Source organism: Centruroides sculpturatus, unplaced genomic scaffold (genome assembly GCF_000671375.1).
Source record: "Centruroides sculpturatus isolate CEXI.00-Female unplaced genomic scaffold, Cexi_2.0 scaffold326, whole genome shotgun sequence".
NCBI lineage: Eukaryota > Metazoa > Arthropoda > Arachnida > Scorpiones > Buthidae > Centruroides > Centruroides sculpturatus.
In genome coordinates, this window is record NW_019384563.1 from 256,866 (window position 1) to 273,124 (window position 16,259).

Below are 16,259 nucleotides of genomic sequence, written 5' to 3' on the forward strand. Positions count from 1 at the left end.
AAGCTCCATATAGGATTGTGGAGTTTAAAAAAAAAAAAAAAAAAGACCTATAATTTGTCTTGTTGATTTGACTGTTGAACATTTTTTAGTGGTTTGCTTATTTTCAGTTAAATTTATTTAATTTTTATTTCAGTTAATAACTATATAAATTTTATAATTTGAAAAAAACACCTTTAATTGTAATGATTTTATATGTTGTTATAATTTTTACAGGCATATATTCCGTGAAAATAAAAATTAAGCAAAATTAATAAATTTAAAGTTTATAATTTAAAAAATAAATAATTCAAAATATCTTAAATAAGAGTAGAATAAAAATTTTTAAAACAAAGTAGAAATGTTGAATGAAATGAGAGAAAGATATTGAAATATTCTCTAATATTATTTTCAATAGTTTCAGATGAACTGAAACTACAGGTATACCTCGCCTTACATCGGTAATTGGTTCCAGGAGAACGACTTAAGTCGAATTTACTTGTCTCCAAATCTACTTGTCACTAGGCTAAACCATAAATTGTCAATTCCAGTTCTGTATTTTATTTATCAATGCATTTTTAATAATGTATGGTTAATAAGGATCTATTTTAAACTTACAAACAAATAAATTTTAGTTTTTAATATAGTACAGAAAAAAGTAATCTAAATTTACGAATGCATGTACTGTAAATACAGTACATACTTGTAAATGTATATATTTTAATATGATTTTATGTGCTTTAAACATTTTTCTAGTGATATTACGACTTCAATATTTGTGGCGGACAGACGTAAAGTCGAATAAAATGACAAACTTAATTTTTATTTTTCCATACACTTTTTTGACAAACGGCGTATAATTGAGAACGACGTAAGTCGAGGTATACCTGTATTGAAAATAATATTCATCTATAATGTCAATGTCTTTTTGTTGCTTTTGAAATTGAATGTATAAGAGGGATTTTATAAAAAGAATTGTTCTTGTAATTTTGGTACTTTAATATCATTCATTATTGATATAATTTTATAAAAACTCTTGAAATAATAGATTATTTCCCTTTTTGAAATTTTCTAAGTCCCAAAGCTGCCATTTTGTAAAAAAGTTTTCGAAAATTTTTGTTGTTTCCTGGAAAATTTGGTCTTAATTGTTAATATATTTATTTAGTTTATATGTAATTAGATTTTATCTTTTATATCATTATTAATATAACTGAAAAATTTTTTGAAAACTGATTTTAATAAAATTTAATTTGTTAAAATAAAAATCTCAGAAAAAGAGAGTTGTAAATAATAAATGTTATATACTTTCTTTTATTTCATCTTCTAGAGTAGTGTTTGATTCTTATTTCTTCAATATATTTATATTTAATCTTTTACAAAATTGGTATTGGATTGTTGTTGTTGTTCTAAACTGAGTAAATTAATTTATTCAAAGAATCTCATCCAATTCATCTTATATGTACAGTATATGAAAAAAGCTAAAATTAAGCAGCTGTACATTTAAAATAATTATTTTATCAAATCCTGATATCCTGATCCCTACTTCATCAAGATACCTGATAATTTTAATAAAAAGTTATAAACTAGTAAATGTAGTTTGTTATCATAAAAAGTATATAAAAAAATTCAAGTAAAATGTATTAATGAATTTCAAATATTTGGTAAAACTGTGGCTAACATTGCTGGTCTGCAACCTTTTTTAAGACAATTGTTCTGTTAATTTACTGCTTTATATTAATATTAGAGTTAAAGAGAATCATTGCATGTAGTTAATCATGCTGTTTCTTTTCTCTGTAAAATAAAAGATGAAAAATTGTAATTAGATTCATGCAATTGGTTTTTCTTTTTTCTTATTTAGTATGATAATAAATCTCACTTTCTCTTTCAGTTATGCACCAGGGGTAAAGTTCATATATTTAAATTCTTAGAACTTCAAGCTAGTAAAGAAGATAAGAAACAAGATATTTTGTTGGAAAATGATTTAAAACGAATGTATCGAAAGCCTGGCTATATGTAAGAATTTATTTTAGATAAAAGTTTTTATTTGATTTTCTATTTATAAATATAAATTTTAATAAGTTAAATTTGAACAGAATAAATTTCTTGAGGAGTTAATTTTTGTTCAGAAATATTTGCTTCAGAAAATTTAGTTTATCAGTTTGATTTTTTGTTAATAGAATTTGAAGACAAAAAAATTTGTTTTATACAAATTACAATTATATTACATGGTTCAAACAATATTATTATATCATTTAATACATTACACACTATTTCTTGTTTCCCTGATATCACACAAGCCAAAGTGGAAAAACGCAAGACATGTTGTGATCAGGATGCATTTTTTGACCCTAACATTGGTCACAATGCTTATGATGTTAATGCAGTTGTTGTACATACATTACAGCAACAATGGTTACTCCAACTCACCAAATTATTTTTCTTATAGTCAGTTCTTTGTATACTGTGACAATGCTGAATGATTAGTTAAGACAGTTGACATGTACAGTACATTGGAAATTGGAAAATTTTTATTTGCCCTTTCTGCTTTTAGGTATTAAGAGAGCCTTTTTCCAGGCACACATTGGGGTTGCCAAACCCCATAAATTTTTATTGCTTATTTATCCGCTTCCTGTCCACTTTTTAAAAAAAATTTTTAATTAAGCATAAAAAATACTTAAAACTGAAAAAAAAACGAAAGAAATGCATTAATTTTGGTTAAAAAGCTTCATCATTTAGTTTTCTTTGTCTTGCCTTTCTGTGAAATTTAACACCAATGAGTCATTGTTTACACATCTGGATGACCTTGAGAATAGCTGGTGTCGTATTTCCCGGGACATTCTCAGACTTCTTGGGAGGAGAAGGGTTTAAAGTAGGGTGACTAGAAATCAAACCTATATTTTTAAATATTTTTAAAAAATTATAATTTTTATTGCGATTTCCAACCCCCCCTAATTAATTAAACTTATATATAATAAAATCTATTAATTAAAAAAATTAAAAAACTATCGGAGGTCGTTTTTGACATCAGAAAGCAGCTTTAAATAACTTTACGGAAGGAAAATTGGTGCACTACAACTTTAGAATGATTAATTAATTTTGATAAAAAACTCCCATTAAAAAAACATTAAAAGGCAATTAAGCCTTAATCGAGCCTTATCAAAGGCTCATTAAAATCGCGATAAAATTTTTTCGCGCGGGCAAAAAATTCTGAATTGTTGGACCACATCATTACATGAGTTGGGTGGGACCTAAACATTCCAAAAATTAAAAAAAAAAATTTTTTTCAAAAGTGGCCTTAACGACCGTTTTTTACATAACGCTATAAAACTTGCTGGAGTCACACTGGAGTGCAGGCAGGAAGGGGGTTTTATAATTATATATTTTAAACATTTCCAAATAAGATAAGATATAGTGAAATAACAGGAAAAATTTGGGTTTTGCCATTTGATAGTAAGACTTGATTTTTTGTAAAGTTTGTTTAATACAAACATCATTAATTTGAAGTGCCAGTTTTAAGTTCTTTCAACTTTGTATTCATGAGGTTTGACTGTATAAGTTATATACATTATACCATTTTATTAACATAATAACATTTTTCTATTTGAACTATCAAATGAGAGTGGGTTAAACCCTGAAACCTCTTGTGCATAGCCTTAAAATCCAAGTACATTGAATACCTAGATAAAAATAAATAAATAAATAATAGGCATTTGATACTAAGCACTACAAGAGTATTTATATCAAGTATCTCACTATTACTTTTCTGGCTTCGTTATAAACAGAAGGAAAGTATGGTAATTGGTCAAAAAATGACCCCCGAGATTTTTACATTTTTGGACTCAGGACCTTGAAATGTCAAGAAATACAAAAAACATTATGGAGTTTTTCTTTATATATTGATGTTAGTGTGTGTATGGGACATGATTTTGTTCACCCTCTTCTAACAGCTGTGCATTTTGTCAAAATTTCTGAAATTTTTCTGGGAGGTTTGTTTATTAGAGGGATTGATTCTATTAAATTTTGATGGTTACAGGTGGGGAGTTAATTAATTAAAGGGGCTGTGTGTTGTATCTCAAGTAACATTGGACTTAATGACAATTTTATTCATTATTAGCATTTATGATATTTTATAAAACCCATATATCTACCCTCAAAATTGAGCTGTTTGCCATTTTATAATAATTAAAAATATAAAAGTATCTTAATAAAATATCATAACAGATGGAGTCACTCAATTTTAAATGTTGCTGAGAAAGTTAGACAACTGGTTGCTGGATTTTTTTACAGTTTATAATAAATTTTTAAAAACTGTAATTTAATTTTATGATGGATATACAGTATTAGTTTTTAATTAATGAAATAAATCTTCTCAATATCCGGTGTGGTAGCTGATGAATACGTAGATTTAGTATATGTCTCTTTAATCCGAATTGCAATAAAGGAGTACCTAACCTTATAGCTGAGAGAAAGTCTACCGTTTTTACTAATTCTGATTAAAGAGACATATACTAAACCTAATGAAATAAATAATGAGTGCAGTTTTTCTAATCATCTTATGTCTTATGTGTAAATTGATTAAGTTTTTTCTTTTTTCAGAGTTGATCTAAGATTTCAGAATGGCTTACCAACAGAGAATAAAGTAAAACGATGTACTGTTGATTCAGGATATAACACATCTGATGGTGGAGAAAAGAGACGATCTCAGGAAATTCAAGATGTAAGGAACTTAATTTTATTATCATCATTATGTTTTAGTTGAATAATTAAAACATAGTGATAGTGAACAAATTGTTATTCAAGTTTTAGTAGTGACATATTAAGAAATATATTTAGATAAATGTACGAGGGCTATTTTTTAAATAAGGTCCGTTTGTGAATGAGAGTGAGAATAATGTGCAATTGCAGCAGTGCATATGTGCATCTGCTCCAAGCATGTTTTGCGCGCATTTATACGCCATTTGCACTCATATCGTCTGTCTGTGTGCTGAGCTGTAAAAGTTTATAATGTTTAATTTAAGAAAATTGAGTCACTCGCTGACTCTGAGATACGATCTGTTATTCGATTCTTGAGTGCAAGAAACTTGGCAGCAGTGGAAATTCGACATCAAATTTGTGAAGTTTAGGGTGATAATGCTATGAGTGACAGTAAAGTTCAAAAGTGGGTGAGTATGTTCAAGGATGGACAAGTTAATGTGTGTGATGAGCCATGCCCTGGCCGACCTTCTCTGATTTCTGTAGATTTGGTTTGTGATGTGGATAACACAGTTCGAGAGGACCGACGATTCACGATTTCAATGTTATCAATTTAATTTCCACGGGTTTCAGATCAGTTTTGTACACCATTGTTTTGGAGAAACTGAATTATCGAAAATTGTGTTCTTGGTAGGTTCCAAGACTACTTTCTGACGATCACAAAACAAAACGATTGGGCAGTGTTTTATCGTTTTTAACTCAATATGATCAGGAAGGAGATGAATTGTTGGACCACATCATTACATGAGTTGGGTCTCTCACATGACGCTTGAGTCCAAGCAACAGTCAATGGAATGGTGACACACATCTTTGCCAACCAAAGCCAAACAGCCCATTTCAGCATGAAAAATTATGACAACTTTCTTTTAGACAGGAAAGGGATTTTGTTAGTGGATTTTATGCAAGAGGCATAACAATCAATTCTGATGCATATTGTGTGACTTTGAGAAAATTTCGATGTGCCTTACAAAACAAACAGCATGGTCTACTGTCTTCCAGTGTGATGTTGCTCCATGACAATGCAAGGCCATAAGTTTCTGCAAGGTCAAACACAAGGTCTGATCAGTTCTTTTGGATGGGAACAACTGGATCATCCACGTTACAATCCAGACTTTGCATCCAGTGATTTTCACTTGTTTTGATACTTAAAGGAATTCCTTGGTGGTCAACAGTTCAACGATGATGAAGTGAAAACTGCAGTCATGGATTCGGCTTTTTCACCAGCGGCAGATTTCTTTGAAGTCGGAATTCAAAAAATTGTTGAGCAGTATGACAAATGTATGAACAAAAATGGAAATTATGTAGAAAAATAGAAAAAGTATGTAGAATATGAGAAAAAATATATTTTAATGATATTTACAGTATTTTTCTTCTTATTAAAAAACGGACCTTATTTAAAAAATAGCTCTCATATGACAAAAATGAAAACTAATATGAAAACATTTTAATTTTCCACATGCCCATTTTAGTCATCAGAACCTTTATTTATAGGCTCCTCTTCATCTAAACATATGCAAATGGTAAGAATGATGCCAGAGTGAGAATTAGATGATTTGCATGTGCATCAGCAGAGAGGACTTAAAAAGGATTCTCTCTGCTAATGTTGAGTGTGTTCTGACAAACTGAAATGGACATTTAGGAGACTTAAAAACATTTTCATGTTAGTCTTCATTTTTGTAATTTCTATAAAAATTTCTACTTGAATTTTTTTTACAGTTTTTGTAGTTTTTCTTTATTTTAACAAAATTATTCAAATTCTCAATAAAATACATAATTTTAAAACCACTTTATAAAATAATTTCAAGTAATGTATGGAGTTAGATAAAAATTTATTAAAAATGCAATTTCATTTAAATTTACTTTTTGAGTAAATAGATTTTAAAACAATTCCAATTCAATCTAACTTAATATAAAAATTTACAAAATAAAATTAATAATTTTNTGGAAGAAAAGAATTGGCCCGGATTTGGTTGGTATATAGCTTTATGTATAACGGGTTAGTCGATATAGTTTTTTTATATATATATATACATGCTTTGCCAGGGTTGCGATGGCCTTAGGAGATGTTTACAGGACATGGGCGCTTAATGTGTCCCCAGCTGGCATTGTAATGACCGTCGATGGTCGTATGTAAGGTTATGTATACTGGAAGAGGAGTTCGGACTGGAGGTCCAGGTAGCGTAATTGGCAATGCATCTGCACAGTGAGCAAGAGTTGCGAGTTCAAGTCCCACTCCGGGCTGATTCTTTTCTTCCAGTTAGTTCTAAATTATTTAAATTATTTAATTAAAATTATAATTATTAAATTTAGCAAGAGATGGCACTTAACGCCTAACTCTAGTACCAAATTATCTTATAAATTATTATTAGTTTAGCCGGTTCTAGTTTGATAATTCAGCTTTGGTTGGTGTATGGCTTTAATTACAGAATAGTTGAAAAATGTAGAAATTTAGAAATTTGTTGGTTAGATGGCTGCATTATAAAAAATAGCTTTAGAGATCTGGTTTCAGTGTAATTTTTTTATAGTAATTTTATGGGTTAGGCCATCATTTACTATCTGTCACTTATTTTGATCGGCTCTATTGTAGACTCTGAGATAAAGTGATTCATTTAATACAAGATATTATAATGGATATAATTTGGCTACTCTTGATTACTCCTGTTATGGGTGGGATTGATCCACAATTGATCAGTTAAATTGGATAAGGTACAATACTTTGACTTATGCTGTCCATGGATTCTAATCTCTCCTTCATAATTATAGATTAATGTCTTATTGCATAACCATCTTAGCAACATGCACAAAAATGAATCTTTGATCATGTAGCTAATAGTGTGCATTAACAAATAAAATCAAATATTTATAAAATTATGTTAATGTAATTACTGTTAATTATATTTAAAAATATTAGATTGAAAATATAAACATTTATTACTCTAACTAAAGTACAAATAAATAATTTAATTTCATATAAATATTTTCATTTACAAATTTATTTTTTGACATACATAATTTGTACTAAATTTTTATAAGAAATTCATTGTGTTAAAATTTATGACCATTAAAAATGAAATTTTCTTATTTTTCCTAGTTGAATATTGATTTAGAAGAAACAAGGTCCATGAAAACATATAAATCTACAAATGAAAATCAGTTCAGTAAATCCAATAATATACTAAACAGTTTTGATTTAAATGAACATATCTCCATTTCTAATAATCTCATTAAGCAGGTAATGAATTTTTAAAAATTGTCATTAATATTCAAATTAACAGTTGATTTTTTATCTTATCATCGTTACCTACAAAGTGCAATAAATTGAAAAAATAATTTCATACTATCCTGTTTATAAATACTATTTATAAGTGATTATATTTTCAGTTTTGTAGACTTTATTAACACTAATTTTATCATATATTTAAATGCTTGAACCTAGTCACTAATGATTAATATTTCATATGAGATTATTGATTACTGACTATGCATGATCTTATATAAACTTAGATAGAAACAAAGATATCAGAGAAGTACAATAATTATATATTTCATAAAAAATTTAGTGTAATCACTAAAACAACTTTTTCTGTAACTGTCTATAATGAAAATATTTTTAATAATACTTATATATGATCCATTATAAATTAGATGACTTATGATTCATTGCAGGGAAAGTAGTAATAAGTAGTACAAATAACAGAAATAAGTTATATCTTTAGTATAGATTCTTTTGAAAATCAATATATTTCTTAACAGCAAAAATGTTATATCAAATTAAAATGAATTTGATACAAAGTATTCATTTAGTTGTGCTTACATAATAGCTAGTCAGACTTCCAAAATAAGTTTTACTTAAATGGTTTATTGAACAATACAGTTAGTTTTTCAATTAATTGATTATTTTAGATTTGCAACTTTAAAATAGTTAAAAACATTCATACAATAAAAGTTTAAAAATCTGGACAATCTGAGAATTAAGNGTTATGTACAATAATTATTTTTCTAAAGATAATTATCTTATAGACTAGAATACAAATTGAGTGTTATAGTATGAATACTGTTTTGCTATCATTAATTGAGGTTTATAAGGAAATTTGCAGTAGCAACTAGCCAATAGATCTACTACCTGAAATTATTCCTGGAGAAAGAATACTGATACAACGTACATTATTTTATTTTATAAGTTTATTTTCTCATATACTGATTTCATAGTATATTAATATTGTATTAGCTTGTTTCAAATTTTATTTGTGAAAGATGGTTATAAAATCATTCAAAATTTATTTAATATGCAGGGGTCACTCTGGAAAATTCAAAAATATTGCTATGCTAACCATTTGCCAGTTTTAAATTTTTTCACCACTTCAAATTATTTATCAGCATTGATTTTACTTACTAATTTATGCAGGTGCCGATAGCCTTATCAGTTTGGCATCTGGAAAGCAAAAGTAGCATGTAGGCTGTCACTTACAGGGAGATAATCAAACATTTGGGTCTCCAATTTAAATGAAACCTGGTGAACACATAGTCTTAAACACAAACAGTTCCTTGTCCAAATAATAGGATCCATTTCTCAAGCATTTTCCAAAAATAGTCCTCTGAAAATTTAGTGTTTACTAATAAGTCTGAAAGTTCCATGTCTCTGAGTGACTATAGCTGAGTGGATAAGACCCTATGCACTGAAGCTAGATAATATAGGTTTGAACCTATGGAATTTTAGTTTAGTTTTGTTTTTTTTAATAAGTAACTTTATTATTTTATTGCATCGTTAGCATTATTATTACTATTATTATTCCTCACATTTAAAGCTTATAAAACAAGAGATTAAAACTTGTTACATCATTTCTCATTTACTGAAAACAAGTCGCTGTAGTTTTTACTCTTATAGCTTCTAGTCCTTTTTCTCTTTTTTAGGATTTTATTCTTTTATAGCTATGTATCTTTTGGCTTTTAATCTAACTTATTATACCATACTTTCTTAATTTGGATTTTTCCTTTTATTTTGTAGTAACTTTAAACTCCAATATGTACATTTTGGGATTTTTTTACCTATTTTCAGTTGTATTATTCAAATATAGTGCCCCAACTGAAGAAGGATAAAAAAAAACCTGAAATATTGGCGTTTAAAGTTATTAAAAAATAAAAGAAAAAAACAAAGTTAAAAATTGTGGTATGATAAGTTTGGATTAATAGCCAAAAAATACATAGCTATAAAGGAATAAAAAAAAACTCTCTGTAGATTAACTCTTCTACATTGTTAAATAAAATTTTTTTCTTCATATTTATTTTAATACATAATGGTATTGTGATATTTGAAGTGTAACAAAAACACAAGTGTGTGGGGAAATTGTCCATAATATTAACAATAAAAACATAAAACGCTGTGACTATGCTACCCTATTTTCAAATCACTTGTCTTTTTCATCCATGTGCAGTAACATCTGTAGCTTATTTGCTTGTGAGGACATAGTATGTAAAATATGTGAAAATAGATGTGAAGAAATAAAAGCTTTATTTAACATATGAAAGAGTTTAGTGAGAACAAGCCTCTGTAGACTTAACAGAAAATGACATCACAATTTTCAATTTCTTGTTTTATAAGCTTTAAACATGATAAATAATAATAATAATGCTAAAAATATAATACACCAAGAGCTTGCAAAGAAACACAAATTATTAGACCTCCACGAACCATACACAAATACATTCCATAGACAGTATTGGAAAACAACATGCACAAAATGTACTACGACAGAGCCATAATCACAGATAAAACAATTTATCACAACAGACCAGACATCACACTCATTGACAAACACAATAAAATCACATACATTATAAACATAGCCATTCCAAACACTCACAATGTACAAAACACATGCACTGAAAAAATTAGCAAGTACACAGAACTCACCAGGGAATAAGGCATCTGTGGAGGATGGATAGGGTGCTTATTGTACCTGTCATTCTCTCCTGAACAGGTGTAATACCACACACACTACATAAAAGCCTGGGAACATTACAATTGAGTAGAAATACATACATCACACTACAGAAGGCCACTATATTGAATACATGCCACATTGTTAGGAAATTCCTGAATACAGACACAGACACACTTATTTAATTTTAGTTTCTGGTTGCTATGCCTTGACTCTGGTCTGGCATAGTACACAGCCACCGGTGTGTACCGAGTATAACCCACTAAACCCAACATAATAATGTTAATGATGCAGTAAAATAGTAATGTTAGACATGACCAAAAAAAACTGAACTAAAATTCCAAAGGTTGAATATATATCAATTACCTTCAGTGCAGAGCATTTTATCTACTTGGCTATTGCTGCTCAGAGACATGAAACTTTCAAAAACTTAAAGGCTAAATACTAAATTTTCAAAGGTTAATTCTTGGGGATATAGTTGAGAAATGGTCTTGTTATTTGGACAAGGATTGTTTATGTTTAATGCTACTTTGCTCACCAAGTTTTATTTGAATTTTAGACCCAATGTCTGTCTCTCTCCTTGTTAGCGATAGGAATAATTTTTGAATAATTCTGAATAACACTTTTGATCACAATGTTCAAACAGTATTTTACATAAGTTAATTGAAGACACAGACTGTCCAAAAAATATAAAAATATAAAAAACTTTTTTGGTAGACACCATTTATATCTAATTAAAATTTGGTAGACACCGTTAATATCTAATTAAAATTATAAATTTCAATTTATTGAAATTAATTTATTGAAATTTATAATTTTAATTAGATATTTTTCTGTGTTTTTTAAAGGAATGTTTGTAAATTTGACGGCCAAGTAGCCTAAAAAAGAAGGTCAGATCATCAAAAAGTTTTTGTTCTGGAAGACGTGAAGTGAATAAATGGTGTCTATAAAAAAAGTTTTTTATATTTTTTGGACAGTCTGTGCCTTCAATTAATTTATACAAAATTAATATCATCCGACGAAATTCCAAGTATTTTAAATGTTCTGTCATGTCAAAATTTTTGTTTTAGTCTACTGAAAAAAGATCAAACCAAAAAAGTTACCCCAAAATATTTCCCAAAATTTCTGTTGATCAATAAAAATTCCCAATCTGGAAATGCTGGGCTGCATTGCACAAAATTGCCTTTTGTTCTCAACATTACTTCTTACTGTTCTGCCCAAACTTATCGCATGATGACATGAAACTGCTAGATATGTGGTGCATGGGATTCCCATTGTATAGTAGCTCAACATTTTGCTATTTTTCCTGAACTGTGATTTGTGATTAAATTTTATGCTGAATGTGGAAACAAGCAGATTAGGGTTTTTATCACCACTTTAATAAAAATATTGCCAAGTGGCAATTTTAGTGCTATGCAGTGTAACCCCTGAATATGATGATATGGTCATTTCATTTTTCATATAATTTTCATCATTTTATCTGATATATGATTTATGTCAGTGATAAGCAATCTTTTTTGGATGAGGGTTGCAAGGGAACTTTATAGGCTTTTGGCATGCCATGTGCATTTTTCTTTGACTTGCAGGTTTTAATCATGCTGAGAAGAAAATACTCCATAACCATTAGTATACTAGGTACTAAAATAATATGTGCAAATTAGTAATATATTTTATTGTCATCTTTTCACTAGTCAAGTTTTGTTTGATTATTCTTCTGATGAATATTGGCTTAGTTAGGGTTGCATAATGATGAGAGACAAAAAATAGAAAAATAAAATCATGTTGCCAAAGCCTCAGTGGCCTCTCAGGTCATGTGGTCCAGGGGCTGTGAGTTGCTCATGACTGATTTATATTATACTGAATTAAATTTTTATAATAGGAACAAAATAAAAGAAATGAAAAGTTTTCTGTGGAATACTTAAATGGAAAGTCCCCAATAAATAAGAATACAAGCAAAATTAATAAAGAAGATTTTAGTAAAAAATATTTAAGGTAAGTGTTAATTATGTATTACAAAATTGTGTTCATGATATTATTACAAATTGGTAAATCCTCAAAATCAGTAGATGAAGATAAAAATTTCCGAAAATTAATACAATTCATTCAAGAATTTTAATCATGCTAATTAAAAACATTCAGCTTTTTTCTTAATGTTCTTTATATATGTGCAGTAAGTACATAAATTTTAGATTAAGTGCATTATGTTTCTAGTAATCATTTCAAATTACCATAACAATACTGGTAGATAAATATATCAGAAAAATTGAACACTTTCAAACCAAGAATAATTATTGGTAATTGTTAATGTTATTCTGTGTTTTGCACAAGTAAAGACACTTTCAGTTTAATACTCTTACAAATGTAAGTTATCATAAATAATACAAAGCAACTTAGCTCTGCTTTCACATAAACCTCTTGTCTTTTTAATTCTGGTGCCAATTGATGACAGCACTCTCTCAAGTTTTCTCTGATTTTTGCTTATTAAATTAAATACTCCCAACAGTAATAAATAAATTTCACATTATACTAATACTCTATTCTTATTAATTTAATTTTGATGTAGTAAATTTAATGTTATCAAGATTAATTAATTAATTAGAATTTTTAATTGAATAATGAACATTTAATTTGTAATATAAAAATGCATTGTTATACGCTTTGAGTCATGAAATAGTCTTCTGTAATAACAGTGTTAGTGTAATAATTTTCCAAAAATTAAATTAAACATCAATTAATTCAAAATAAATAAAATAAAATATTTTAAATGTTTATTTTTTAGTTTTTAATTTTTATTTTGTAAATTAATTAATAAATATTTAGAATTGTTTCAGAATTATTAAAAAGTTTTTCAAAATGACATATAATAAATTTTGTTAAAATCTATATTGCAAATATTTTTCACGTTAATTCAAAACACACTAATTTTGTTTAAAGTAATAACAATAACAATTATAATCTGAAATTCAGGTCTCAAGATTTGAATTTTTAATTGAAATGGACATAATGATGTCATCAGATATAAGCAGTTTTGATAGCACGTCTACATACTGTGAAATGAATACTTGGCATTTTGTGTTTCAGTCCATCCAATTACAGTCATCTATTGCATGGCAAACAAGCCCTGACATGTACAAGAAAATGCTCAAATGTGCATGTGTTTGTGGTTACAGCTGTTTTTTATTTATCAAATGTTCTATTTTTACTCAAATTATTTGTCAAAAATAAAGCCTGAGAATAATAAATAATAATAAATTAAAAAAAAAAAAATTGGATAAATAAATGAAAAAAAACTGTTAGAAATAGAAAAATAGAAGTATATCAAACATTGCAAAGCTCAATATATATATAGAAATATTACCAAATGATTGCTACTAGTTGGGATATAACTCTGCTAATTTAATGGTTAATACTAAGTAATTTGCTACTAGAGTTAGACGTTAGGCACCATCTCTTAACCAAATTAATAATAATAGTTCTAAATTATTTAATAAATTATTAAAATTATTGGGGAGAAGAAAATTGAGCAGGGTGGGGCATGTGGTGGTTGCAGGTAATTTAGGCAATTATTTGGAGGTGATTTTAGAAATAAGAGAAATTACAATAGTTATTCTTAGCAATAACCATGAAACTTTTTTAATGATGATAGATAATTACTATTAGTTAAATGTTCAAGTAAATATATTGTAATGAATATTTAAAAAAATTTATTATTAGAAATTTTTAAACAGTAAATAAATAGCTTGATATTAATTAAACATTGGAATAGAATTAGTTATTACAGTTAATTTTCAAAATCTTTGTTATAATAGTATATTTTTTCCTGTCAGATTATACTGGAAATTTAGAGTAAATATATATTATCTGAATTGTTTTATATTAATTTCAAATAGTTGATTTTTAAATACAGTACATGCTAAAAATTAAATATAAAATTGTTGTTGAATTGCATTGAGTATATATATAACAGAGAAAATTTACTTTGAGTTTAGAATATATAATAATAACTATTCATATTACAGCATTACCAGATTATCTTCTAGTGACTCCAATGTTGCAGATGATGATTGTAAATTTGGGAATCTGTCTGTAAGTGGAGAAAATAAAAGGCCCTATCCACATATTCAAACTTACAAAGAATATAAAGAAGCATTACGTCTTCAAAGAGCTGGTGATAATAATATTTACAAGAAAGTTACTGTAGACGGAACTACAAGGTACTTTTATTAAATTTAATATAAATATAAGTAAAATAATGCAGAAGAAAAATTTTATTTGTATCAGAATTAATAATTATATATTTCATAAAAAATTTAGTGTAATCACTAAAACAACTTTTTCTGTAACTGTCTATAATGAAAATATTTTTAATAATACTTATATATGATCCATTATAAATTAGATGACTTATGATTCATTGCAGGGAAAGTAGTAATAAGTAGTACAAATAACAGAAATAAGTTATATCTTTAGTATAGATTCTTTTGAAAATCAATATATTTCTTAACAGCAAAAATGTTATATCAAATTAAAATGAATTTGATACAAAGTATTCATTTAGTTGTGCTTACATAATAGCTAGTCAGACTTCCAAAATAAGTTTTACTTAAATGGTTTATTGAACAATACAGTTAGTTTTTCAATTAATTGATTATTTTAGATTTGCAACTTTAAAATAGTTAAAAACATTCATACAATAAAAGTTTAAAAATCTGGACAATCTGAGAATTAAGACATTTTAAAATTGCAAACTGCTAACAATTTTATGTCATGTATGTGTATTTGGTGAAAAACAATTTGATCACAAAGAAATTATAATCTCTTAAACAAAGTGATAGTTTAAAAAAAAAAACTAGAAATTTCTACTTATATAAGAAGTGTATCATCTACAATTAGTGTACCAAATGCACATGAAAGAATCAAGGTAAAAGAATAATTTCTTTTAGTTTTTTTTTAATAAAAATATTTCTTTTGTGAATGATTTCAAGAATAAATTCATACTATATTATTTTGTAATGAAAACACCATCATGATGTTTTCTTTTTCTGTCCTTTCAAATCTGAATTTTAAAGTTATTCTTATGAATCTAGAAAACCCCAAAATATGGACCATTCCAATTTTTGGAAATCCTGAGTTTTGGGTTGTTGCTATATTTTAAATTTACTATATTGATGATTCTTCTGTTATTAACTTCAATTAGAAAATTTAGTTTCAATAATAATCTGTTATAGTTATAGACTGGGATGATGATAATAATAATAATAATAATAACTGCATCAAACAGCTGGTTAGATCGGGGATGCCTCTTTGGGGAGATGGAAGGATTTGTGATTGCCATACAGGATCAGGTCATAAATACTAAAAACTACAGAAAACACATACTCAAAGATACAACACTCACAAATGACACATGCAGAAAATGTCACATCATGCCAGAAACTATACAACACATCACTTCTGGTTGCAAGCTCTTGGCACAGACAGATTACTTACATAGACACAATCAAGTAGCAAATATAATACACCAAGAGCTTGCAAAGAAACACAAATTGGCAGACATCCACGAACCATACTACAAGTATATTCCACAGACAG

The 16,259-nt window shown here is 27.6% G+C and overlaps 1 protein-coding gene across 1 annotated transcript in view; it reads left to right on the plus strand.

Annotated features, from left to right (window-relative positions):
- Positions 1 to 16,259, plus strand: part of LOC111623998 (leucine-rich repeat and calponin homology domain-containing protein 3-like) — a 57,633-nt gene that overhangs the window by 28,927 nt on the left and 12,447 nt on the right. The window contains exons 6-10 of the mRNA XM_023366765.1: positions 1,865 to 1,989; positions 4,573 to 4,693; positions 7,820 to 7,960; positions 12,547 to 12,659; positions 14,687 to 14,881. Coding sequence (XP_023222533.1) covers positions 1,865 to 1,989; positions 4,573 to 4,693; positions 7,820 to 7,960; positions 12,547 to 12,659; positions 14,687 to 14,881 — 695 coding nt within the window. The remainder of the gene's footprint in view (positions 1 to 1,864; positions 1,990 to 4,572; positions 4,694 to 7,819; positions 7,961 to 12,546; positions 12,660 to 14,686; positions 14,882 to 16,259) is intronic.